The sequence below is a fragment of the Salmo trutta genome, chromosome 15 (assembly GCF_901001165.1).
Source record: "Salmo trutta chromosome 15, fSalTru1.1, whole genome shotgun sequence".
NCBI lineage: Eukaryota > Metazoa > Chordata > Actinopteri > Salmoniformes > Salmonidae > Salmo > Salmo trutta.
Genome location: NC_042971.1, coordinates 22,197,063 through 22,223,891, shown reverse-complemented (window position 1 = coordinate 22,223,891; position 26,829 = coordinate 22,197,063). Strand labels below are relative to the sequence as shown.

The 26,829-nt window shown below is 41.4% G+C and overlaps 1 protein-coding gene across 7 annotated transcripts in view; it reads right to left on the bottom strand.

The window, feature by feature from the left end:
* LOC115148624 (cullin-5) overlaps positions 1-26,829 on the bottom strand; it is a 50,770-nt gene that overhangs the window by 5,421 nt on the left and 18,520 nt on the right. For 3 of the 7 annotated variants that reach the window (XM_029690682.1, XM_029690683.1, XM_029690687.1), the window contains 4 exons: positions 19,466-19,531; positions 12,183-12,358; positions 10,412-10,573; positions 751-869 (listed from right to left, as the gene is read on the bottom strand). In XM_029690682.1, coding sequence (XP_029546542.1) covers positions 751-869; positions 10,412-10,573; positions 12,183-12,358; positions 19,466-19,531 — 523 coding nt within the window. The remainder of the gene's footprint in view (positions 1-750; positions 870-10,411; positions 10,574-12,182; positions 12,359-19,465; positions 19,532-26,829) is intronic. The other 4 variants (XM_029690684.1, XM_029690685.1, XM_029690686.1 and 1 more) reach the window with 2 other exon arrangements.

Sequence of the window (26,829 nt, the reverse complement as noted above, 5' to 3'; positions counted from 1 at the left end):
CTTGTCTCCACAATGTCTGTGCGCAAGTCACTTCCCTCAGTGAGCTTGTCCAGGAGTGGAGTCAAGAGGGGGTTTACTTGAGATGGGAGTATCTAGAGTTTTCAATTGATTTATGCCATTGGATGAGCTAATGGTTCTGTTCTATACCGTACCAGGGAGAGACGGTTCCAGTTTGTGGTAGGAGGACCAGATACTGGTCTATACAATAAACACTGTTGATACAGCAGTTGCTGTCTGCTATGTTTTATAGATATCTTTCAAACAGAACTTAACCTTTGTGAACTGTTCCTAAGATCTGTTGTTCGTCATGTACGTTGAGAGGGGTGGGTCTTGGGTATAAAAGATCTTTGTACTTTTGTGTAATCACTTTTCAATGGTTCATTGAAGGTCAAGTGCTTTTGCAAAAGTATCTTAATTATTAAAGATGTAGTTAACTCAGACTGGTGTGTTTGTAACTCTCCTCATTTGGTAATGCAGAAATTAGCCACCACAATACTTATGTAAATGAGATATCTATTTCATTTGTAATAAATGTACTAACATTTCTAAAAGATATGTTTTAATTTTGTAATTATGGGGTATATTTAATCCATTTTGAATTAAGGATGTAAAAACAAAATATAGAAAAAGTCAACAGGTATGAATACCTCCTGAAGGCAATGTAAGTAAAGCTAGCCCAGAGAGCCAACTCTGTGGCGGTGGAGAGCCGGGTTGCAAACCCCAGCTGGTCACACATTAGGGAACACTTACATTAGTGAAAACTCCTGATTGACATAGAAGAGGGTGCCCTCTGCAAAGTCTTTGGGCGAACCCACCACTGGGTCGTAGGACAACACCTGCCGCTTTAGCTTGGGGAATGCTACCAGGGACTGAAGGAAAAGGAGAGAGAGAGGGAGAAGAAAAAGGGAGAAAGAGAAAGTGATAGAAAGAATGAGAAAGAGGAGAGAAGGAAAGGAGAGACTAGAGTCTAAACTTAAATGAGTGGATATTTGTTTTGTAGCTGTGAGGAGCATAGAGAAAATGAAGTGCACATTTTAAAGGCTTCATCTATAACCGTATGTCATGCTTTAAAAATGATTCATAAATGTTGCATAACTACCGATTTCAAATGTGACATAACCCACTGTCAAATATGACATAAACCTGTGCTTTATAAAAGGGTGGCATAAGAACCGATTAAAGGCCTTATAAATCATATCAAATTGAGGCTTCACAAAGCATTTATAACCCTGCCATGTATCTTGGTAGAGCACTGCAATGCCAGGATAGTGGGTTCGATTCCCAGGACAACCTATCCGTAGAAATGTATTCACACATTACTGTAAGTTGCGATGGATAAGTGTCTACTAAATTGTATATATTATATTACACTAAAACATTTCTACACTGAACAAAAAACATGAAACAATAAGATTTTACTGAGTTATAGTTCATAAGGAAATCAGTCAATTTAAATAAATTCATTTGGCCCTAATCTATGGATTTCACATATCTGGGAATACAGATATGCATCTGTTGGTCACAGATACCTTAAGATAAAAATAAGTAGTGGATCAGAAAACCAGTCAGTATCTGGTGTGACCACCATTTGCCTCATGCAGTGAAACATCTCCTTTGCATGGAGTCGGTCAGGCTGTTGATTGTGGCCTGTGGAATGTTGTCCCACTCCTCTTCAATGATTGTGCGAAGTTGCTGGCTATTGGCGGGAACACGCCATTGTACATGTTGATCCAGAGCATCCCAAACAAACTCAATGGTGACGTGTCTGGCGAGCAATGTTCCTTCTAAGCTGCGCACAGTAGCCCGAGACTGCCGCGTAGAAATATCAGCCCACAGAGAGAAGCACGAGATTGAACTTCACTCAACTTTCTAGAGCAGTGGTCACCAACCGGTCGATTGCGATCATTCCTAGTCGATGGCCAAGCATTTCTGTAAAAATAATTATAAAAACAAATAAAACGATAAAGCAATATTTGTCTCGGCCTGATGGCGGTAGGTGCACACGATTCAGCTGGGTAGGCGAACTGTTGCCATTTTGAACCATTTCATGTCTGATGGTACAAACTATGCCTTCCCGGTGGGCCTAGAGAGCAAATCAAGTGCACTATAGGCCTACCGCTGGCCAAATCGGATGGCTCAGATGACCGTGTCCGCAGTAACGTAGCATGCATAAAAGCAAGCTACAGCAAAGATAGAGATTTCAAAACGCTTAAAACCATGATTAGAGACTGTCAACAAATACAGCAAAGAGATGCTGTTTAAGTTCAGCACTGTCAACACTTTGTATTCAACACTTTTATAAGACATAAAATCAGTGTTCTTCATATTTCCACTCAGCTCTACAATAAGTACTGCAGCAGTAATGAATGTGTAGGAAAGTGTATCTATAGGCGTGTGTTATCATTAGTGGCTTGGGTCTTTACAGGAATATTTCATTTTATCTGTTCATAGGAACAACATGAATTTGTGCATGAGGCAGAAATAATGCGGTGCGACTCGAGTTGCCCAATCAGCTGGAAGACAGTGTCCCTTTTTGGTCAGTGTCAGTGGAGATAAGGGAGAGCAGAGGGATGCTGAGAGGCGAACCCTCAAGTCTGCTGCTCTCTCCCTCTGCAGAGACTGACCATCAGATGCAGATACCATCAGTCCAGTAAAATAAAAAGCAAACTATTTAAAATGTATGCTCACTCAGCTGTGCTTCACAAGTAATATAACAACGGATCTATTACCGGTGTGATCATATAGCCTACCTGAAATGTTGAAATATAATTTTAAAAAGTGTCTCGAATGACAATGCATTAGTAGCAAAGCCAATATGCGGTGATAATGTATTGGGCACATATATTACTGTAGCAATGAGGTTTGTGCAGTAAGCTAACTCGGTATTGTTATTTTACTGCAGCTCTTTAATTATTTGTTACTTTTATTTCTTTTCAGGTATTTCTCTTAAACTGCATTGTTGGTTAGGGGCTTATAAGTAAGCATTTCACTGTAAGGTCTACACCTGTTGTATTCGGCGCATGTGACAAATACAATTATTTGTTTTTAAATTGGTTAATGTTGCATAGGCTTTTGTTATTTAAGCCATGTTAAAAAAAAAAATCTGAGAGATAGATCTCAGCTTGCATTTTGACTCAGAAAGTGATCTTGACTCAGAAAAGGTTGGTGACCACTGTTCTAGAGTTTTCCTTGACACTATCTTTCATTTCCATTTACTATAGCAATTGTGATCGAATCAACACAATATTAGCTACTTTCAATGCAACATACCAAAACAAACTATGTAAGAGATTTTGTTGTAGACAGAACGCATCAGAGTAGGATTCTATTGCATTGACACGCACTACTCAGCCCGTACTCTATACAGACCAGTGCGGCCTAAACAATCGAGCTGCAGTAGGCCTATATCCAAATGGACCATTGCCATATATGGATATGTGCCATTTACTTTTAACTGGACTGTGTTTACAGCACGAGCGGTTGTGAGTAGATGCGCTTGTTTTGAGATCAAAGCAAGAGCTCCATGTAGCCACGTGTGCACATTTTGTTCATGTCCTTTTCTAGTTATTGAGCTACTAGCCCAATTATAGATACTTTGTAGTCAGCAATAAGTAAGTGATTGCTTCCTACAACAGCACAAAATATGTAAATTTTCTTGAAAAGCGAATCAGGTAAAGAGCATTTTTTGTGTCTTAAAGGGGCAGTGTTGTATTTTGAGACAGACTTCAATAAGCTAAGTAGCCAATAGGCAGAGGGTAGCATAATTTGTCTGATTCTCTGTAATAATGGTATGTGAATAATAATGCATTTTATTTTGTAAAGTGGTTTCTTGCATCAAACACCACACAATTGTCAGTCACCTTGTCTGAAGGACAAGAAGATTAACCTGTTTATGTCATGCCCTCCATGTTTTTTTTTTTCTCCCAAAAGTCTCACGGAATGTAGGTCTACATTAAATACTACACATTGGCTGCTAAAGTAGACTGAATGATAGAACAGCTATTTCCATGTGAAAATGTTACGGGATGCATTTTCTCCATTGTTTTCTTATGGTAGGCCTATAATATGATCAAATGGCCACTGTTAAAACTAACTTAAATCAAGTACAGCCTCAGAGTTCATAGTAAACATGCGCTGGAAGTTGCACAAAATTTTCACAATGTTGAAGTTAGCGCTCAGCAGACCTGAAATTTGCTCAGTGCTCAAAATAGAGGGAACATTGCTGCTGAGTATGCATGCCATGGAAGAACTGGGACATTTTCAGCCATGCATTATCATGCTTAAACATGAGGTAATGGCGGTGGATGAATGGCACGATAATGGGCCTCAGGATCTCATCACTATCTTTGTGCATTCAAATTGCCATCGATAAAATGCAATAGTGTTTGATGTCTATAGCTTATGCCTTCCCATACCATAACCTTACTGCCACCATGGGGCACTCCGTTCACATCAGCAAACCGCTAGCCCACATCGCCATACACGCAGTCTGCCCGGTACAGTTGAAACCAGAATTAATCCGTGATAAAACATTTCTCCAGCGTGCCAGTGGCCATCGATGAGAATTTGCCAACTGAAGTCGGTTACAACGCCGAACTGCAGTCAGGTCAAGATCCTGGTGAGGACGACGAGCACGCAGATTAGCTTCCCTGAGACGGTTTGTTACAGTTTGCGCAGAAATTCTTAGTTTGTGCAAAACCACAATTTCATTAGCTGTGCGGGTGTCTGGTCTCAGACCATCCCGCAGGTGAAGAAGACGGATGTGGAGGTCCTGGGCTGGTGTGGTTACACGTGGTCTGCGGTTGTGAGGCCAGTTAGACATACTGCCAAATTCTTGAAAACGTTGGGAGGTGGCTTATGGTAGAAATATGAACATGCAATTCTCTGGCAACAGCTCTGGTGGACATTCCTGCAGTCAGCATGCCAATTGCACACTCCCTCAAGACATCTGTGACATTGTGTTGTGTGACAAAACCGCACATTTTAGAGTGGCCTTTTATTGTCCCCAGCACAAGGTGCACCTGTGTAATGATCATGCTGTTTAATCAGCTTCTTGATATGCTACACCTGTCAAGTGGATGGATTATCTTGGCAAAGGACTAATGCTCCCTGACAGGGATGTAAACAAATTTGTGCACAACATTTTAGATTAGTAAGTTTTTTGTGCATAGGGAACATTCCTGGAATCTTTTATTTCAGCTCATGAAACATGGGACCAACACATTACATGTTGCGTTCATATTTTTGTTCAGTATAGGATGGCCTAACCTCTTTGGTGCATAGTCAATATTGGACCTGACCTCAACCTTCCCCAAAACACTCTGAAGTGCAGTCATATGCACTGCAAAAAACATTGGCAGTTATTTTTTGCCTACTTTGTTTTCCGCCCACAAACTCCGTTTTCTCTGTTTAGTTTTTCCAGGTTTCGGATTTCCCCCATGTATTTATTTTTTATCACACTAAATAATAAAACAATTTGAATTCTATGTTCACAAGAATGCTTAAACCACATCAGGGGATGACTTTTGAGGTCTGGGAAAAATGTTTGGGGTGTAGTTGCCCTTTAATTCAGTGAGCATGCCCTCCACTGTTTGGTTAGCGGGTTTTCTGTAGTGCAGTAAGCCACGTGATGATTATGTATTCCAAATACAGTGATTCGCTATGTGGCAGCCACAGCCAATGGAATGTGTGGGGTGAAAGGCCAGCAACACGCTGTATTATTCAGAGCCCCGTGAAATTACACCATATACACATTCGACAGACCCTACTGAGTATTACATACAATACATTTACAGCAGCACACAGAATAGTTCTTGCTCTTCACCGGACAGATGTTGCTTTCCAGTTTTGTGATGAAACAAACGTATTTGAATTTATTCCTCCACTGTGTGACTTGTCTTGTCGCGGACTTATTGTATATCACGGTGGCGTATGAATGAATGGGTTATAGAGCAAACAACGCAAATATCACAAAATAGGAAGTAAAATAGTATCGTCTTGGCTTGCCCAGTGATTTTACCCACACACTGCTGCTGGCTCTAAGCCAATATGTGACTTGTTTCAGCAAAGTAGGCATATGTCGTACGCCACTACTTCACAGGAGCGCCATTTGAAGGTAAACTTTTATTTTTATTAAATTGCGTTTGTCAGAAATGCCTTCTGGAACATGTTAACTTTCATGTGCCTTAACTTCACTAGGGTAGGGGGCAGTATTTTCACGGCCGGATGAAAAACGTACCCAAATTAAACGGCCTACTACTCGGGCCCAGGAACTGGAATATGCATATTATTAGTAGATTTGGAAAGAAAACACTCTGAAGTTTCTAAAACTGTTTGAATGATGTCTGTGAGTATAGCAGAACTCATATGGCAGGCAAAATCCTGAGAAAAATCTAAGCAGGAAGTGAGAATTCTGGTGCTTGTAGTCCTTTCAAGTCATTGCCAATCGAACACACGGTGAGTAAGGGTTCATTTTGCACTTCCTAAGGCTTCCACTAGATGTCAACAGTCTTTAGAAAGTTGTTTGAAGCGTCTACGATGAACAGAGACCGAATGAGAAGGCTGGGAAGTTTGTCACCCAGAGAATGACATCACTTCTTGGCGCGCGTTCATGAGGATGGATCCTCCTGTTCCAAAACCTTTTTCAAGACACAGGAACCGTCCGGTTGAAATATTACTGAATCTTCACGTTCTGAAGGCCCTAAATATTGATGTTTTACAACGTTTGACATGTTTGAACGAACGTAAATAGAACTTTTTTTAACTTTTGCGTCTCGACATCGTCCGCGCGCTTTCTACATTTGAAGTAGCTTACTGAACGCGCGAACAACAAGGAGTTATTTGGACATAAATTATGGACTTTATCGAACAAAACAACATTTGTTGTGGACCTGGGATTCCTAGATGAAGATCATCAAAGGTAAGGGGATATTTCTAATGCAAATTATGATTTTAGATGACTCCAAGATGGCGGCCATCTGTATAGCCTAGTGTATTTTTCTGAGCTCAGTACTCAGATTATTGATGGCCTACACTGGCCAAACACGGACGATGCTGGGCCAATTGTGCGCCGTCCTATGGGACTCCCAATCACGGCCGGTTGTGATACAGCCTGGATTCGAACCAGGGTGTTTGTAGTGACACCTCAAGCACTGGGATGCAGTGCCTTAGACTGCTGCGCCACTCGGGAGTTTCTGGAAGACCGAGTTTTGAAATCAGTGGAATTAGAGAGTATGAGAGCTAAGGAGATGGAGAAAATTCAGGCGTTTGATTGCAAATATGCAGACAGAGATGAAAACAGAACACACAGAAGCCTCCGGATTACATCTTTAAACTAAGGGAAACCATGGCATCCGTGACAGAGGGAGAAGCGTTCATCCATGTATAAGGGTAAGAGTCTAGCTAGCTAAATTTTCAGATATTAAACGTGTCTAATTCTGTCAGAAAGTCAAGTTAAAGTGTACTGTTAGCTAGCTAGCTAAAGTTAGCTGGCTGGCTAGCTAACATCACGTGTATGATCTATGTAGTAATATTATTCATATCTCAGAGCTATTTGCATTGCTAGTTATAGCCCAATGTTAGCTAGCTAACATTGAACCTGGTTGGTTAGCTACCTGCAGATTCATGCAGGGTAGTAACGTTATGAGTTGGGATTATGCTTCATTGTTTAGCTAGCTAGGTCTAAACAAAAAAGACTCCACTATGCAATTAACTATTTCAATAGAATGCTTATGATGTCACTGCGATAGACGTAGCTGGTAAATTCGCTCTGGTTATCTACTCCGATTTCAGAGAACTCTAGTCTGAGTGTGCCAGAGTGCAGAATAACTGACGAATTTACGACTGCTCAACACCCGTTGAATATGGCCGGTGTCAGTAAATGTTGACAAAAAAAAGCATCATTACATTTTTGCCAGCAGCACAGTTGCAGTCACCAACGCTTTGGATAACATACAAAACAGCCTAACCAGCTCTGCTAGGGTGAGTAGAATGGTCAGACTGGTCCTCTCATTTGTCTGGAAGTAGCTAGCCAAAGTTAGCTAGTTAGCTTGGGTGCTTGACTGCTGTTTGGTCAGAACGCTCGGATCAACCCTACTCCTCGGCCAGAGCGTCCAGTGTGCATTCTGAACGCTCCGAGTGAGAAACGGTCTGAATTTACGACCGGATAGTCTGACAATGCTCGGAGTTTACGAACGCCCAGAGCACACTCTGGCACTCCAGATTAAATTCAAACACGCGTAGTATAAGCCAGCCTTTAGTGTTGAAATCTTTGATTATTTAGTACATAGCCTCACATGCAAATTCTTAAAGAGATGGGTGGGGCTAAAGATTAAGAGGGTGTGAACGATGTTGAATGGTTGTAGACAAAGAAGGGCTCTCCAGTTGGTACCAAAACATTCAAGGGCCATTTTCTCAAAAGTGAGGTTACAAGTTAATCAACTTTCAAAGCAAAATTACTTTCACATTGTTCCTCAACTGCACTATATGAAATACCATTTTCTAGTTGAGTCTCTACTTTTATCCAATGTATGAAACACTATTTCAAATTTTGCAACATAAGACCGAATCAAGCCGGTCGGTAAACATATGTACTCCATATACAGTGATTCGCATTGGGGGCATTTTTGTGACCTTGGAATATGTTTTAAAAACCCAAATTTAATCATTGGTAATGTTTAGACAATTATTTTTCATATATCATGAATAAATAAAGGTTGACACTTTTCCACTATTACGTGGGGGACATTTATTTTCGAAATTCCGTGACCCAGAATAACTTTTTTTAGTGTTGTTGACGAGATGCTGATCATGTGATGATCAGTGCCCACTTGTGGTGCCACTGGGCAGCGAAAAACGTAACCTTTATTTATTGTAATTTAAATTCATTTGTAGTAGTTGAGTTAGCTACTGTACAGTATGCAATCTAACTCAGTCATTATTTTAAATAAATAGCAGGCTCAGCAAATGAAAAATCCTCCTAGATACAGCCACATCTCCGTCACGAGATTTATAAGTGAAAGAGGAATATAAAAACACGAAATCGGATGGAGTTTCCCCATCTCCCCAATTAGAGTTTGTGGTTATTAATGTTAATGTTTATTTGTTTTAGTTGTTAGTGATGTAAACTCAAATGATCACTAAGCCTTTACGTATGTGTTATGAATGACCAAAGGTGTCTGTCTCACTTCAAACAAAGAATTGCAGGATACTACATAAAATGTTCTGCTGAGTTTTGAAGGTTATCATGATCCACAGGTTACTGTAAGTATTTAAATAGGTTAAATGGACCTGCAAAGTTTGTGTCAGAACCAAGATGATTTGGAGTAATCCAACCTGAGACTCCCGCACCAGGTATTCCTCTTCTGTTCCCATGCTGGAGACCACGGCTTGACGACAAACTGATACAAATGGTGGCAACATTTTGCTGTTGATCTTCCCACGAGGGATTGGGTGAATGTGTCAAAGACATGGCTGGGCCCAGTACCGCACGGTATGGCTGGTTTTTGTTGTGTGCGTGTGTGTGTCCTGAGGAACATCTAACTTAGTTCCAGAAGAAAGCCACATTCAAGTTCCCTAGGTTGTGGGCTTTCATCACGGTAAGTGTTTCTTGGTGTAATGTCGTCCCCAGGCTATTGCACACAGCACATATAAGTCTGGGATATCAACCATTCAAAGTTGGCCTTAGTGGGAGTGACCTGGGTAAAGTATTTGTCATTGTCACAAGTTAACAGTCAAAAATTCAATTATGGCTAAACTCTCCCCATAATTTGCATTTTAAACCTAACCCTAACTAATAATGAAGGCCAAGTTTGATGTGTTGGTCCACCAGACCTCTGCGCATTTGAGATGAAGTGTAATGTGACAAACATGACTTCACTTTAGAGCATATGCCATCCATCAGCACAACATGCCCCCCCTTTATAAAGCACATTTATATCATATTTGACATATTGGGTTATTTCACATTTGACATTGGCGATTATGTAAGTTATGCCACATTTATGAAGCCTTTATAAAGCATGACATACAGTTATAGCTTTGTAACACATAGTAGTGCTTATGAAGGCTTTATGAAGACTTCATAAGCTGAACGTCATTTAAAGCGGGACCGATAAGGACAATCCATCACTGCTAGATGTTAATCAAAAACCATTTTAGAAAGTACTAATGGTTATGGTCGCATGGAAACTGCAGGGAGGTTTCAGGGTTTGTTTGCTGCATATCAAATTAATAAAAAACAGGTTTTCCAGAAATCCCGGATGGAAGACTCCCGGAATAAAGCGAGGATATGCCACCAATCCAGAAGCCCTCCTACTTGGATTTCGGGAAAACATGGTAATTTTGAAAATGTTACAGGAATCTTGCAACCCTAGTCCTTACGATAAGATAACCCTTTGACACTGTGCATTACCCAGAGGGTGCGTCGGAGCTCGGCATCAGGAAGCTCCGTGGCCAGCTTAAGGTTCTCAAAGCTGATCCTCTCCCGCGGCCTCTGGTTCCAGGCAAACAGCACAGCCAGTTGGAAGGTGGTCACCTCCAGGTCGTACTGGCCCACCTCATTCTTAAATGTGATCTGGATAGAATTACATAGGATCTCTATTAGAGGTCGACCAATTATGATTTTTCAACGCCGATACCGATTATTGGAGGACCAAAAAAAGCCGGTACCGATTAATCGGTCGATTTTTAGTTATATATATGTAATAATGACAATTACAACAATACTGAATGAACACTTTTATTTTAACTTAATATAATACATCAACAAAATCTATTTAGTCTCAAATAAATAATGAAACATGCTCAATTTGGTTTAAATAATGCAAAAACTAAGTGTTGGAGAAGAAAGTAAAAGTGCAATATTTGCATGTAAAAAACCTAACGTTTAAGTTCCTTGCTCAGAACATGAGAACATATGAAAGCTGGTGGTTCCTTTTAACATGAGTCTTCATTATTCCCAGGTAAGAAGTTTTAGGTTGTAATTATTATAGGAATTATAGGACTATTTCTCTCTATACCATTTATATTTCATATACCTTTGACTATTGGATGTTCTAATAGGTACTTTAGTATTGCCAACCTAATCTCGGGAGTTGATAGGCTTGAAGTCATAAACACCGCAATGCTTGAACCACAGCGAAGAGCTGCTGGCAAATGCAGCAAAGTGCTGTTTGAATGAATGCTTACGAGCCTGCTGCTGCCTACCACCGCTCAGTCAGACTGCTATATCAAATCATAGACTTAATTATAATATAATATAATAACACACAGAAATACAAGCCTTAGGTCATTAATATGGTAAAATCTGGAAACTATCATTTCGAAAACAAAACCGATCTGTATTTTATCTAACGGGTGGCATCCCTAAGTCTAAATATTGCTGTTACATTGCACAAGCTTCAATCTTATGTCATAATTATGTACAATTCTGGCAAATCAATTACGGTCTTTGTTAGGAAGAAATGGTCTTCACACAGTTCGCAACGAGCCAGGCAGCCCAAACTGCTGCATATTTCCTGACTCTGCTTGCACAGAACGCAAGAGAAGTGACAATTTCCCTCGTTAAAAGAAATTCATGTTTGCAGGAAATATTAACTAAATATGCAGGTTTAAAAATATATACTTGTGTATTGATTTTAAGAAAGGCATTGATGTTTATGGTTCGGTACACATTGGTGCAACGACAGTGCTTTTTTCGCAAATGCGCTTGTTAAATCATCACCCGTTTGGCGAAGTAGGCTGTGATTCAATGATAAATTAACAGGCACCGCATCGATTATATGCAACGCAGGACAAGCTAGATAAACTAGTAATATCAACAACCATGTGTAGTTAACTAGTGATTATTTTAAGATTAATTGTTTTTTATAAGATAAGTTTAATGCTTGCTAGCAACTTACCTTGGCTCCTTGCTGCACTCACGTAACAGGTAGTCAGCCTGCCACGCAGTCTCCTCGTGGAGTGTAATCGGCCATAATCGGTGTCCAAAAATGCTGATTACCGATCGTTATGAAAACTTGAAAATCGGCCCTAATTAAATCGGCCATTCCGATTAAACGGTCAACCTCTAATTTCTATGGTCTGGACAGAGAGGAGGCTGGAGGGGTGAAGGTGCAAGAGGCTGACCCACCCCCTAGGCACTCCTGTGTTTGTGTGTGTGGGTGGTGGTGCTTTATACTCACAATGCCATTGGACATGAGGTGATGCCAGTGCAGTTTTCTGCCACTGTGGTTCTTCTTGTAAAAGTCCTCCACCTCGGGGATCAGGTCCTCCAGCTCAGTGGGCAGTGACACAAACACCTTCTCTGAGCTCCGCGACCATGCCCCCGCATTCAGGATCTTGATGTTGACAGAGTCCGCTGCACAAGAGGGCGAAGGGGATTTCATTATGTCACACACACTAGTATAACTATTAATTCATTGTTTTATACAATATATTTGCCACATTTGATCAGTTTCTAGAACGAAAGATTGCCTGATCAAGATGTCATTTTTCGTCACGTTGCTGAAAAGCCCATGTCCATTCCAGTGTTCTATTTAATTATATAATATACACTTTCAAGTACTTGAGCTGTGCTTTTTTTAGGGGTACTGGTAGTGGAGCCAGTGGAATAGTGCAAACTCCAAAAACATTAAGGACTGTATCAATAGTAGTTGTATTGCTTTTCACTAGGTCTCATCCAGCCACATACATGAAACATTATACCCCCAAAATATACAGGTACACAGGTTCGATTCCTGCTTGAACCAGAAATACAAGACCTGCCAACCTCACCAGATGGATGGTCTGACATTCTTCTGTAGAATTCTCTGATACAGAGCAGAATTCATGATTCCTTCTATTGAGGCAAGTCGTCCAGGTCCTGAGGCAGCAAAGCATCCCAAAACCATCACCATGCTTGACCGTTGGTATGAGGTTCTTACTATGGATTGCAGTGTTTGGTCTTCACCAGGCATAAATGGGACCCATGTCATCCAAAAAGTTGACTCAAATTTGCCAAAAAGCACCTGGATGATCATCAAGATTCTTGGAAGAATGTTCTATAGACAGATAAGTAAAAAGTCTAACTTTCTGGAGGACATGAATTTTGCTCTGTATCAGAGAATTCTAAAGGACAATGTCAGGCCATCGGTCTGTGAGCTGTAGCTGAAATGAAGCATGCAACAAGACAATGATCCAAAACACACAAGTCTACATGAAAATGTATAAAAAGCATGGCCTAGTCAAAAGTCCAGACCTAATCTCAATAGAGTTGTGGCAGGACTTGAAACGAGCAGTTAATGCTTGAAAACCCACAAATGTCACCGAGTTACAGCAGTTCTGCATGGAAGAGGGGGCCAAAATTCCTCCACAGCGACATGAGACTGTTCAACAACTCCAGGAAGCATTTGGTTGGAGTCATTGCAGCTAAAAAAGGTGGCACAACCAGTTATTGAGTGTAAGGGGGCAATTACGTTTTTTACATTGGGGCATTGGGTGTTGCATAATTTAATGAAATAAGTGTTATTTTGCCACTCAGGTTCCCTTTATCTAAAATTAGGTTTGAAGATCAGACAACATTCAGTATAAAAAATAAATATGCAAATGTGGAGAAAATTTGAAAGGGTGTAATGGTAATTTTAAATGTTTGTGCTTTTCTTATAACACATTTCTGTGTTCTATAAACCAATTTCTGTGTTCACGCAAGTGGCTGACTACAAATCCTCACTATCAGTAGCTGCAATTTGGTAGTACGCCCAGACCTTGTTTAGAGAACAAACGAAAGATCTCAGTTCCAAGGTCTCAGCTTAGAGAGAAGAAGCCTCATGAGATATTGGTCTTTCACATGTTATGAACCAGTATTGGTCGGTCGCGACGTAACCTGAACGACCATCTGCGGCCAGCTAATCGTTAGCTGTCTTATCGGCTGCTATCTGAATAGGTCTATCGACCAATTTTCTTGGGCCACTATAACTATTTTGCCAATTGGATTGGTCCCCTCTACCACACGGAATCCCACTAAACTACCGACGGAAACGCACGAGGTGGCTAATAACAGACCATCTTCTGCCAACTTGCTACCCATGGCCTGGCTAGCTGTCTGAATCGCCGTGACCGCAACCGACCTCACTACTCACTGGACCCCTTTGATCACTTGGCTAAGCATGCCTCTCTGCAATGTACAATTTAAAAAATAAATAAATAAACAAATAAAATAAAAAATGCATGAAATGAAATGTATGCATTCACTACTGTAAGTCGCTCTGGATAAGAGCGTCTGCTAAATGACTAAAATGTAAAACTTTCAATATGGCTTGTCCATTGCTGTTCTGGTTAGTGTTTATTGGCTTATTTCACTGTAGAGCCTCCAGCCCTGCTCATTATACCTTATCCAACCTCTCAGTTCAACCACCCACACATGCGATGACATCACCTGGTTTCAATGATGTTTCTAGAGACAATATCTCTCTGATCATCACTCAATGCCTAGGTTTACCTCCACTGTATTCACATCCTACCATACCTTTGTCTGTACATTATACCTTGAAGCTATTTTATCGCCCCCAGAAACCTGCTCTTTTTACTCTCTGTTCCGGACGTCCTAGACGACCAATTCTCATAGCTTTTAGCCGTAGCCTTATCCTACTCCTCCTCTGGTGATGTAGAGGTGAATCCAGGACCTGCAGTGCCTAGCTCCACTCCTATTCCCCAGGCGCTCTCTTTTGATGACTTCTGTAACCATAATAGCCTTGGTTTCATGCATGTTAACATTAGAAGCCTCCTCCCTAAGTTTGTTTTATTCACTGCTTTAGCACACTCTGCCAACACGGATGTCCTGACCGTATCTGAATCCTGGCATAGGAAGACCACAAAAAACTCTGAAATCGCCATCCCTAACTACAACATTTTCAGACAAGATAGAACGGCCAAAGGGGGCGGTGTTGCAATCTACTGCAGAGATAGCCTGCAGAGTTCTGTCCAACTATCCAGGTCTGTACCCAAACAATTTGAACTTCTACTTTTAAAAATCCACCTCTCTAAAAACAAGTCTCTCACCGTTGCCGCCTGCTATAGACCACCCTCTGCCCCCAGCTGTGCTCTGGGCTCCATATGTGAACTGATTGCCCCCCCATCTATCTTCAGAGCTCTAGGTGACCTAAACTGGGACATGCTTAACACCCCAGCCGTCCTACAATCTAAGCTTGATGCCCTTAATCTCACACAAATGATCAATGAACCTACCAGGTACCACCCCAAAGCTGTAAACACGGGCACCCTCATAGACATCATCCTAACCAACTTGCCCTCTAAATACACCTCTGCTGTTTTCAACCAAGATCTCAGAGATCACTGCCTCATTGCCTGCATCCATAATGGGTCAGCGGTCAAATGACCTCCACTCATCACTGTCAAACGCTCCCTGAAACACTTCAGTGAGCAGGCCTTTCTAATCGACCTGGCCCGGGTATCCTGGAAGGATATTGACCTCACTCCGTCAGTAGAGGATGCCTGGTTATTTTTTTTAAATTCCTTCCTCACCATCTTAAATAAGCATGCCCCATTCAAGAAATTTAGAACCAGGAACAGATATAGCCCTTGGTTTTCTCAAGACCTGACTGCCCTTAACCAACACAAAAACATCCTGTGGCATTCTGCATTAGCATCGAACAGCCCCCGTGATATGCAACTTTTCAGGGAAGTTAGAAACGAATATACACAGGCAGTAATAAAAGCTAGGGCTAGCTTTTTCAAGCAGAAATTTGCTTCTTGCAACACAAACTCAATAAAGTTCTGGGACACTGTAAAGTCCATGGAGAATAAGAGCACCTCCTCCCAGCTGCTCACTGCACTGAGGCTAGGAAACACTGTCACCACCGATAAATCCACCATAATTGAGAATTTCAATAAGCATTTTTTCTACGGCTGGCCATGCTTTCCACCTGGCTACCCCTACCCCGGTCAACAGCACTGCACCCCCCACAGCAAATCGCCCAAGCCTTCCCCATTTCTCCTTCTCCCAAATCCAGTCAGCTGATGTTCTGAAAGAGCGGCAAAATCTTGACCCCTACAAATCAGCCGGGCTAGACAATCTGGACCCTTTCTTTCTAAAATTATCTGCCCAAACTGTTGCAACCCCTATTACCAGCCTGTCCAACCTCTCGTGTTGTCTGAGATTCCCAAAGATTGGAAAGCAGCTGCGGTCATCCCCCTCTTCAAAGGGGGGGGACACTCAACCCAAACTGCTACAGACCTATATCTATCCTACCCTGCCTCTCTAAAGTCTTCGAAAGCCAAGTCAAGAAACAGATTACCAACGATTTTGAATCCCACCGCACCTTCTCCGCTATGCAATCTGGTTTCAGAGCTGGTCATGGGTGCACCTCAGCCACACTCAAGGTCCTAAACGATATCTTAACCCCCATCGATAAGAAACAATACTGTGCAGCCGTATTCATTGACCTGGCCAAGGCTTTCGACTCTGTCAATCACCACATCCTCATCGGCAGACTCAACAGCCTTGGTTTCTCAAATGATTGCCTCGCCTGATTCACCAACTACTTCTTTGATAGAGTTCAGTGTGTCAAATCGGAGGGCCTGTTGTCCGGGCCTCTGGCAGTCTATGGGGGTGCCACAGGGTTCAATTCTTGGGCCGACTCTTTTCTCTGTATACATCAATGATGTCGCTCTTGCTGCTGGTGAGTCTCTGATCCACCTCTACGCAGACGACACCATTCTGTATACTTCCGGCCCTTCTTTGGACACTGTGCTAACTACCCTCGGAACGAGCTTCAATGCCATACAACTCTCCTTCCATGGCATCCAACTGCTCTTAAATACAAGTAAAACTGAATGCATGCTCTTCAACCGATCGCTGCCTGCACCTGCCCGCCCGTCCTTCTGACTTAGAATATGTGGACAACTTCAAATACCTAGGTGTCTGGTTAGACTGTAAACTCTCCTTCCAGACTCACATCAAACATCTCCAATCCAAAGTTAAATCTAGAATTGGCTTCCTATTTCGCAACAAGGCATCTTTCACTCATGCTGCCAAACATACCCTCATAAAACTGACATTCCTACCGATCCTCGACTTCGGCGATGAAATTTACAAAATAGCCTCCAATACCCTACTCAATAAATTGGATGCAGTCTATCACAGTGCCATTCGTTTTGTCACCAAAGCCCCATATACTACCCACCACTGCAACCTGTACACTCTCGTTGGCTGGCCCTCGCTTCATACTCGTCGCCAATCCCACTGGCTCCAGGTCATCTACAAGACCCTGCTAGGTAAAGTTCTCCCTTATCTCAGCTCACTGGTCACCATAGCAGCACCCACCTGTAGCACGCGCTCCAGCAGGTATATCTCTCTGGTCACCCCCAAAGCCAATTCCTCCTTTGGCCGCCTCTCCTTCCAGTTCTCTGCTGCCAATGACTGGAACGAACTACAAAAATCTCTAAAACTGGAAACACTTATCTCCCTCACTAGCTTTAAGCACCAGCTGTCAGAACAGCTCACAGATTACTGCACCTGTACATAGCCCATATATAATTTAGCCCAAACAACTACCTCTTCCCCTACTGTATTTATTTATTTTACTCCTTTGCACCCCATTATTTCTACTTTGCACTTTCTTCCACTGCAAATCTACCATTCCAGTGTTTTACTTGCTATATTGTATTTACTTCGCCACCATGGCCTTTTTTGCCTTTACAATGACTAATTTAAGATTGAATTTCCATGACAATTTGGCGTCAACGAACAGCATAACTGATAAAACCGGTGGCACATTTTATGAAGCACGAGGGAAATTCCCGTCTGACCAAAAGAGTACGAGGACCCGCCCAGACCAGGCCCTTACTGTGAGCTGCCCAGGAGGAGACACATCATCCGCGAACAATTGAGGAACGGCAACTGATTTCAGTAAGTAAATTTAAATGAATCTGTATAAAAAAAAGAAATGAAAATCATGGCGAGTAATGAGTACCCATAGTCTTAGAGAGAAGACAATAACAGTTTTAAGACTTGAGCGAGTCCGTAACAGTACCATGGAAAGCCCTGCTGACATCGGTTTGTAGGCATTTAGAAGAAATGTCTATGTGGTCTGCAGCCACTACAAAATAACACAAGGTATTTGAGTACAGGGTGTTATGTGCATAGAAAGTAACGAAAGTTGAGAACCATTGACGATGCACGTGGGTAATGAGATGTGTGCTTGGGAATAGTACTAAGTGAATGTGAAAGTTGTGTGATTGTGAGATATGGGATAAGCTGGAAGATTGATATTTGGATAAGAGCTGATTGAAATTTGGAAAATAAGAGGGTTGAAATTGAGCTATTAAGTATTGAGTGAATGAGAGCTGTCAGGGGACTAGCATAGATGGGAAAGAGGTGAATGAACACCACAACCAGTTCTGTGTGAGCTGATCTATAACGTTATCTAGGGGTCTGTCCAACACCGCCGTTGGATCTACAGGTAGAGGATAACATGTCTCATTAAAGAGGATAACATGACTTTAGATTATATGAGGATACCATGTCTCATCAGTGGAGTTTGAGGTATAACGTTATTACGTATGGAGATACGAAATAACTATTTCCGAATATGCTGTTAAATAGAACTAGTGTAAATATTTAAACCCCTGTATGAATAGAACACTGGTGTAGGAGGAATTTGTGATGTAGCACAAATGCATAATAGGTTACTAGAGATAAAGTAACATAATATTGAGTATAATGGGTTATTATGATCATGAGAAGCATGAATAGAAAAATAATCTACAACCTGCACACCCAAATGTAGACATATGTAAGTGGAGTAAAAAGTATTCTGTTCAGAGTAGTCCTTTGAACATGATTTTCTGTTAACTAAACTTAAGGCTACAATTTATTGCACTCCCGATGGAGTTTATTGACATCCCACATTACCTTCTAAACTAATTTGTGCGTACGCAAAATGCAGACGGCATGTTTCCGTTGTCTCAGATGCCAGACTTATTATGGACGGAGCACGACATCTACTCGGGACTAAGACCGTGCCAATCCAGTTAATACATATTGATCCCTCCAAAGCATTGCATATGAATCTTAAAATAGACATTTAATAAATATTGACGCAGAAAGTGAATATCCAGAGAATTTTTATTACCAGAGTAACTTTTCTAAGGTATACTAAAAAGAAAAATGCCTTCCAATATGGAGAAAGTTGTTTGTTTTGTTTTAAAACCTTGCAATAGAGGGAAAAGCAGAAGATTGTTTGAGATTGATCCGTGTGTATTAGGAGTAGTGATTGAGAATGTGTTTTTTTAGCTGGAAAGAGTAGAAGGGTTCTATTGAAGGAAACAGATTATGGAGATTAGTGAAAGTAACAAAGTGAATGATAACTGGCTTTCAGATAGCAATCCAATAATGCAATATTTTTGTAATTTGAAGGAGTAAGAGGGATTGAGCATTGGGACTGATATTAGATTAGAGGCTGCTCACTCTTCAAGGCCTGGTCCACTGCTCCCGTGTTTAAGTCATCTGCTGTTTGGATTAGCGATAACCTTCCTGTGGAACAATAGATAGCCGCCAGTACACACTGAACTCGAATAGGCTGTGAGACACACACACACACACACACACACACACACACACACACACACACACAATGGGGAAATTTGGGACAGTTTGTACAGAATTGTATGTTAATGCAACAGGTCAAAAAGATCAAGGTTACAAGAGAGTTGTTTACTTTAGAAGGTGCCCAAGCCATACAGGACACCGTATCATCAGATGCGTCTGAAGTATAATTCTGTATACGCATGGGTTTGAGACTTCCTGCCCAAGATGCAGTAAACTCGACTAATGATTTTAGGACTGATTCAAATGTAGCATAGTGAAAAGTACATGTTTATTTTCTTTCTTCCAAGACTAATGGAATGTCCACTACCAAGTTTTTTTTCATGTTTATCAATGATTCTGTATCTCTCCCTTTTAAAGGCAGGTGCCTAACCCAGAAGCAGCTGTTAAGGGACCTCCCAAATTAAGCAAGGCCTAGCCATTTTGTTTGCATTTACCCTATGATTTTTGCCACATACATGCCAGCACCCACACACAACCCACCTATTAATTAATATGTGTTAGTGGTTAATACTGTGATTTAGAAGTGTGGGGTCTTTTTATTTGGTTTTTCATGGGTTAGAAAGGATGTTGTACACAAATGAACATTTCTATTGTCAGAGTTTTGGTTGCACACATGTAATTTCTCTTGATTAGAAGAAATGTACTGAAAAACCCAAGGCAAACCTGATAGACAAAATGTTTGAAATGGCTGAAAATAATGGTTGAGGTACAGGAAAACAAACACTCAATAGGGCTGACTGACCTCTGTTCTGACCTCCTGGTGAGGCCTGATCACCTTCACGAGGAAGACAGGAGACATTTTTTTTTTAATGGGCTACGTGAAAACAAATAATTAAGAAGTTTATCAATAGTCCTGTGTGTGAGTCGGACCACGAGAAGGACAGAGAGCTGACTTGTCTATTTTACCATTATCTTATGGGATTCATCAAGAGATAAATTAAAATATCAAATTATTTTTGATTTAACATTCAGCATTTTTTGGGGGGGATGCATGAATCACGATGCGAGTCAAGTGTACATATGGGGAATTACCAGTCCCCTGGGGCCCTTTGGTAAATATGCAAATGGATTTTCTTCACGTTTGCCTGTAAAAGGGAAAAAGAGATGCTGGTAATGGATGACAGTTATTTCAAATGCATTGAAGTTTTCCCCACTTTGAGTGATATGTGTATTGCTGTTGATTTTCTTTTCTTTGTTTTTGTCCTGCTTCAATAACAATTCTCACCCGATTGTATCCGCTGGATGATCGGGATTTCTCCCTAAGGCTTAGCCCTCTGCCCTGTAACGCCGCAGTGAGATTGCCAAGATGACAGGGGAGTAAGGGGGGGAGAAATGATTTCAACTGTGTGTTGTCATTCTAAACTAAACGGTTGTTCTGGTCTGTCCTCTCTCAAGGTTATAGTGAAGGTGACCAGATGGGATCTAGATGCATGGAAGATAATTAGGCTGAGAACAGTGTGAACCTCAACATCCCCTTCAACCGGCTGAAAATGGCATTCAGTATGGTCCTTCACCACTTCTACCGTGAGACCCAAGTCTGAGCCAGCAACCTGTACACAGCAGCCAAAGCTATCAACTGCCTTCTCTCATGCTTTTTCTCTCAGGAGTGCGACATGGGTCCATGTGGAGTGAGCATGGAGAGATCCAGTCCAAACTTCTCTGATGCTGCTGGTGTACTAGTAGGAAAATGGACAAAGACTAAAGGACAGTGGCGTTTTATCAGGCGAGAGACATTATCAAGGGCCATCCACTTTGAACATGTGCCATTAAAAGGACAAAATGAAACACTATATTGAAGAACATGCAACGCCAGGAAAGGAAGAATGAGTCCCGTGAAGGGGGGTGTTCAACCGTGCCCGTAATTGACTTAAGCTTGTCCAAAATTGTTTATTTGGGGTATCAGGTTGATTGTGGAGGTCTGCACACTGCAAAATGTATAGTAATTTATCTCAATACATTCTTAGCCTATTCAGTCATTCCTCAAATTAAAGTGATCGAACCAACGTGAGGCACTGTCATTCATAATATATCAATAATTATGGATTTAGAAAGGCAAGGCTTCTAGAGACAGAGCTGTGCCCTAAAAATACTAGATTGTAGCTTGGGATAACCTTGCCCCAATCTCAGTCTTATCAAGGTTGGTGTGAAACTGTTAGAAAAAGTGTTCTCTCGCGTCCCTGTGAAATGTTATTAACTTCATGTAAGGGGATCTGTGCCTCTCTGGCTGATGAGATTTCAGCATGTTTTCTGTTACTCCAGAGGATGGTGAAACAGATGCCAACTCTGGATGAGCCCCCATTTCCCCCTGTAGATACGGACAATGAGTAATGATTGAAGGTTCTCTTTTAACAAGTTGAGGGTAAGGTCATCTAAACCTTTAACCTGTTTACATTATGTGGAACACTGCGCTCATACCTTTTGAAGATCTTAGCAGAATTGTGATAAACAAAAGGTAAATGCAACCCGATTGTGGTAAGAAATATAGAAACAATGGTTAACATTGAGAGATTTATTCACCTCAATCTACAGATCCGTTGTGCATGCATGTGCATTTTTGATACTCACTCCCATTAATAAAGTAGAACCTTTATTATGATGATAGAATTACCATACTAATCGGATTGTACAACCCAGAATGAAGGGTTTGAAATTACCTTTTTTTCTGTGCTGATTTCCCTTACTTTAGAGTATAAAATATTTTGATATAGAAGCTCAAATCGAAATGCTTACATTAAAATGTAATGGTTATCACACATGAGATGAGGATGGAATGTAATGGAACATTTTATGTTTGTGCTTTCTTATAACAAATTTCTGTGTTCTATTTATGTGCTGTTCTATAAAACAATATCGGTTTTCATGCAAGTGGCTGACTGTACAAATCCTCACTATCAGTAGCTGCAATTTGGCAGTACGCACAGACCTTGTTTTGAGAACAAACGAAAGATCTCAGTTTAAAGGTCTCAGCTTAGAGAGAAGCCTCGTGAGATATTGGCCGGTCACATGTTATGAAACAGTATTGGTCTGTCACATGGATGAACAAAACAGTAATGATTAATGAATTATGAAAATATAACTACTTGTCTGTGTATTTCCGTATACAAGACAACTGCTGGGACTGCCCAGGAAGAGCTCCTGATTGACATGTGTACTATGGTGTATTGAGATGGAACCTCTCCAACGTGCTGACAAACTATGATTTATTTAATATTGACTTTGAGTGTCCCTGTGTAAGAATTTACACAACATTCAATATGCCTTGTCAATGGTGAACTGACTGTCACATCATTAGCAGACTACTGTTGACGTCCAGCTACAGTGCTTTCAGAAAGTATTCAGACCCCACATTTTGTTATGTCACATCCCTATTCCAAAAAGGATTAAATAATTGTTTCCTTAATCTACACACAATACCCCATAATGACAAAGGGAAAACAGGTTTATAGAATATTTTGCAAATGTATATTTATAAAAAAAAAGAATCTGAAATACCTTACTTACATAAGTATTCAGACCCTTTGTTATGACTCAAAATTGAGCTCAGGTGGATCCTGCTTCCATTGATCCTTGAGATGTTTCTCCAACTTGATTGGAGTCCACCTGTGGTAAATTCAATTGATTGGACATGATTTGGAAAAAGCACACACACGTCTATTAAAAGGTCCCACAGATGACAGTGAATGTCAGACAAAAACCAAGCCATGATGTCAAAGGAATTGGCCATAGAGCTCCGAGACAGGATTGTGTCGAGGCACAGATCTGGGGAAGGGTACCAAAAGAATGTGAGCAGCATTGAAGGTCCCCAAGAACAGTGGCCTCCATTCTTAAATGGAAGAAGTTTGGAACCACCAAGAATCTTCCAAGAGCTGGCCGCCCCGGCCAAACTGAGCAATCGGGGGAGAAGGGCTTTGGTCGGGGAGGTGACCAAGAACCTGATGGTCACTCTGACAGAGCTCTAGAGTTCCTCTTTGGAGATGGGAGGAGGACATAAGGACAACCATCGATACAGCACTCCACCAAATCAGGCCTTTATGTTAGAGTGGCCAGATGGAAAGCACTCTTCAGTAAAAAGCACAACAGCCCGCTTGGAGTTTGCCAAAAGGCACCTATAGACTCAGACCATGAGAAACAAGATCCTCTGGTCTGATGAAACCAAGACTGAACTCTTTGGCCTGAATGCCAAGTGTCACGTCTGGAGGAAACCTGAAACCATCCCTACGGTGAAGCATGGTGGTGGCAGCATAATGAGGTGGGGATGTTTTTCAGCGGCAGGGACTGGGAGACTAGTCAGGATCTAAGGAAAGATGAACAGAGCAAAGCCCAGAGTGATCCTTGATGAAAACCTGCTCCAGAGCGCTCAAGACATTAGACTGGGGCGAAGGTTCACTTTCTAACAGGACAACGACCGTAAGCACACAGCCAACAACACAGGAGTGGCTTCAGGACAAGTCTCTGAATGTCCTTTAGTGGCCCTTCCAGAGCCCAGACTTGAACCTGCTCAAACATCTCTGGAGAGACGTGTAAATAGCTGTGCAGTGACGCTCCCCATCCAACCTGACAGAGCTTGAGATGATCCACAGAGAAGGACGGGAGAAAGTCCCCAAGTACAGGTGTGCCAAGCTTGTAGCGTCATACCCAAGATTCGAGGCTGTAATCGCTGCCAAAGGTGCTTCAAAGTACTGAGTAAAGGGTCTGAATACGTATGCGATTTCAGTTTATTTTTTTATAAAATGTGCACCATAAAAATGTGAGAAAAGGGGTCTGAATACTTTCCGAATGCACTCTATATCAAGAGGACAGAGCAACTGATTAAATTAACATAGACTGTTAAAGATTAGTAAGGCCTAACATAACTTTCTGTGAAGGAAGGTATTAGCAGAACAACTCTGCCGTGTCTGTTTCCATCCATACAGTGGCGAACTGAACTACCGCACCACCACACGTTCCCTTGCTCGTCAATGTGCTTGCACCTACTACTGTTGCGGCAATGAAAGCATGTGCGGGCAAAGTGTTCTCGCTTAGTTTACTAAAATGTTGTAGCTAACTACCTTAGTCGTAATGACGTCTTAGCTAAAAAAAAGCACAAACATGAAAATAATACTTTATACACTTTGTTGTGTTAAAGTGGAATTCAAATAGATTTCATTTTCTGTCAACCACCTACACAAAATACTAAATGTCAAAGTTGTCTAATATTTGTTTAAAAAAAAAATAATACGAATCTAACACTATACTGTATCTTGATTTTTCTCCCCAATTTTGTGATATCCAATTGGTAGTTAGTCTTGTCCCATCGCTGAGACTCCACGTAAAAGTCAAGAGCCAAAACACGACCCTGCCAAGCCGCACTGCTTCTTGACACACTGCTTGCTTAACCCGGAAGCCAGCCACACCACTGTGTCAGAGGAAACACCGTCCAACTGGTGACTAAAGTCAGCATGCAGGCGCCCAGCGGCCTGCCACAAAGTCCCTAGAGCGCGGACAAGGAAACAGACAAGGAAATCCCGGCCGGCCAAACACACCCCTAACCCAGGTATGACGCTGGGCCAATTGTGTGCCGCTTCATGGGTCTCCTGGTGAAAACAGCCTGGGATCGAAACCAGGGCTGTAGTGATGCCTCAAACACAGCGATGCAGTGCCACTTTGAAGAGCCTGTTAGAAATAACCTTAGGCAATGAATACAGCTGTGAGTCTTTCTGGGCAAAAGCTTTCTAAGAGCTTTCCACATCTGGATTGTGCAACATTTGCACATTGTTATTTTCAAAATTCTTCAAGCTCTATCAAATTGAGTGTAGCCATAGATTTAAGTCAAAACTGTAACTCGGCCTCTCAGGAACATTCACAGTCTTCTTGGTAAGCAACTCAAGTGTATGTTTGGCCTTGTGTTTTAGGTGATCGTCCTGCTGAAACGTGAATTAATCTCCCAGTGTCTGGTGGAAAGCAAACTGAACCAGGCTTTCCTCTAGGATTTTGCCTATACTTAGCTCCATTCCGTTTAGTGCTGACCCTGAAAAACTCCCATCCTTAACAATTACAAATCAGACCCATAATATGATGCAGCCACCACTATGCTTGAAAATTTGGAGAGTGGTACTCCGCAATGTGTTGTATTTGCCCCAAACATAGCAGTTTGTATTCCCATTTTTTGCAGTATTACTTTAATGCCTTGTTGCAAACAGGATACATATTTTGGAATATTTTTATTCTGTACAAGCTTCCTTTTCGCTCTATCAATTAGGTTAGTATTGTGGAGTAACTACAATGTCGATCCAGTGTGAGTTTTTTCCCTATCACAGGCATTTAACACTAACTGGTTTAAAAATCACCATTGGCATCATGGTGAAATCCATGAAATGGATGTATTGATACACCATCCAAAGTGTAATTAATAACTTCACCATGCTCAAAGGAATATTCAATGTCAGATAATTTTTTTTTTAACCCATCTACCAAATGGTGCCCTTCTTTGCGAGGTATTGTAAAACCTCCCTGGTCTTTGTGGTTGAATCTGTGGGCTTGCCATAACAATAGAGGTTGTATACTTACTGACAAGACATTCCCACTTTACATTTTTTCCATTACATTTGTAAAAGTTTCTAAAAACATAATTCCATTTTGACATTATGGGGGTAGTGGGTGTAGGACAGTGACAAAAACAACTAAATTGAATCTATTTTAAATTCAGGCTGCAACAACAAAATGTGGAAAAGTCAAGGGGTGTGAATACTTTCCGGAGGCACTGTACAATTTTAGAAAATTTATTTGGCAAACAGTTCATTTTCCCTACCTTTTTTCCCCTAACATCAGTGGTATCAACGGACGAAGGGGAGCGGTGGGGCGAAATAATTACGCTGATTCTGTTGCAAACATTTTCTAAAAACGGTAGCAAACGGAATGGGGAGGAACCTACCTGAATTTGACCAAGAGAAACCCTTGTTTTACTCGGTTTGCTTCCGTTCATTTCGGTAAACGGTTTCCGTAATAAATAAGCTCCTGCCATGCAGCTGGAGGGAGGAAAATAGTACTATGAGGGCCAGAGTGGAGAGCTAAGGATTGTCTCCTCTCCTGATTGGCTCAGCTCCAAATTCAGACAGTTGAGTCAAACACAATGTGCCAAATAGAAACCTATGAGTATTTTAAATGGTAGTTTTCGTACCAGCGTACTTTGACCTCAAATTGTGTGCATGGTTGGCAGGTCTACAATACGAAAACGTCGGGGGCCG